At 75.3% G+C, this 316-nt stretch overlaps 1 protein-coding gene across 1 annotated transcript in view; it reads right to left on the bottom strand.

Annotated features, from left to right (window-relative positions):
* The window catches only part of APC2 (APC regulator of Wnt signaling pathway 2), a 17,707-nt gene that overhangs the window by 4,408 nt on the left and 12,983 nt on the right, over positions 1–316 (bottom strand). Inside the window, 1 exon segment of the mRNA XM_027769568.1 lies at positions 8–307. Coding sequence (XP_027625369.1) covers positions 8–307 — 300 coding nt within the window.

Here is a 316-nt window from a genome sequence, read left to right as displayed (position 1 = left end):
GTGGGACCCCCAGCCCCCCCCGGTTCCTGCTGGCGCCCCGGGCCTGCTCCGAGCTGTGGCCCGTGGCTCCCGCCTTGTGCCGGTGCCCCGTGGCCTGCCTGGCAGGGGCTGTACAGCCCGTGGGTTTCTGCCCGGCCACCCGACCACCGGGCGGGTCCCTAGAGGGTCCTTGCAGCGTCTCGTCACTGAGGGAGGCAGCGCTGGAGAAGTTGACCGGCGTGCCCTCGGCCGAGTCGGTGCACGAGTCGTCCTCCCGGGCCGGGGCGGGCACCAGCATGTACACCGGCACGGGCAGCGTGCGGCGGCCCGGCCCCAG

Source organism: Tupaia chinensis, unplaced genomic scaffold (genome assembly GCF_000334495.1).
Source record: "Tupaia chinensis unplaced genomic scaffold, TupChi_1.0 Scaffold149964_1, whole genome shotgun sequence".
NCBI lineage: Eukaryota > Metazoa > Chordata > Mammalia > Scandentia > Tupaiidae > Tupaia > Tupaia belangeri.
The sequence above is the reverse complement of the archived record's forward strand: the minus strand, read 5'-3'. Positions and strand labels throughout refer to the sequence as shown.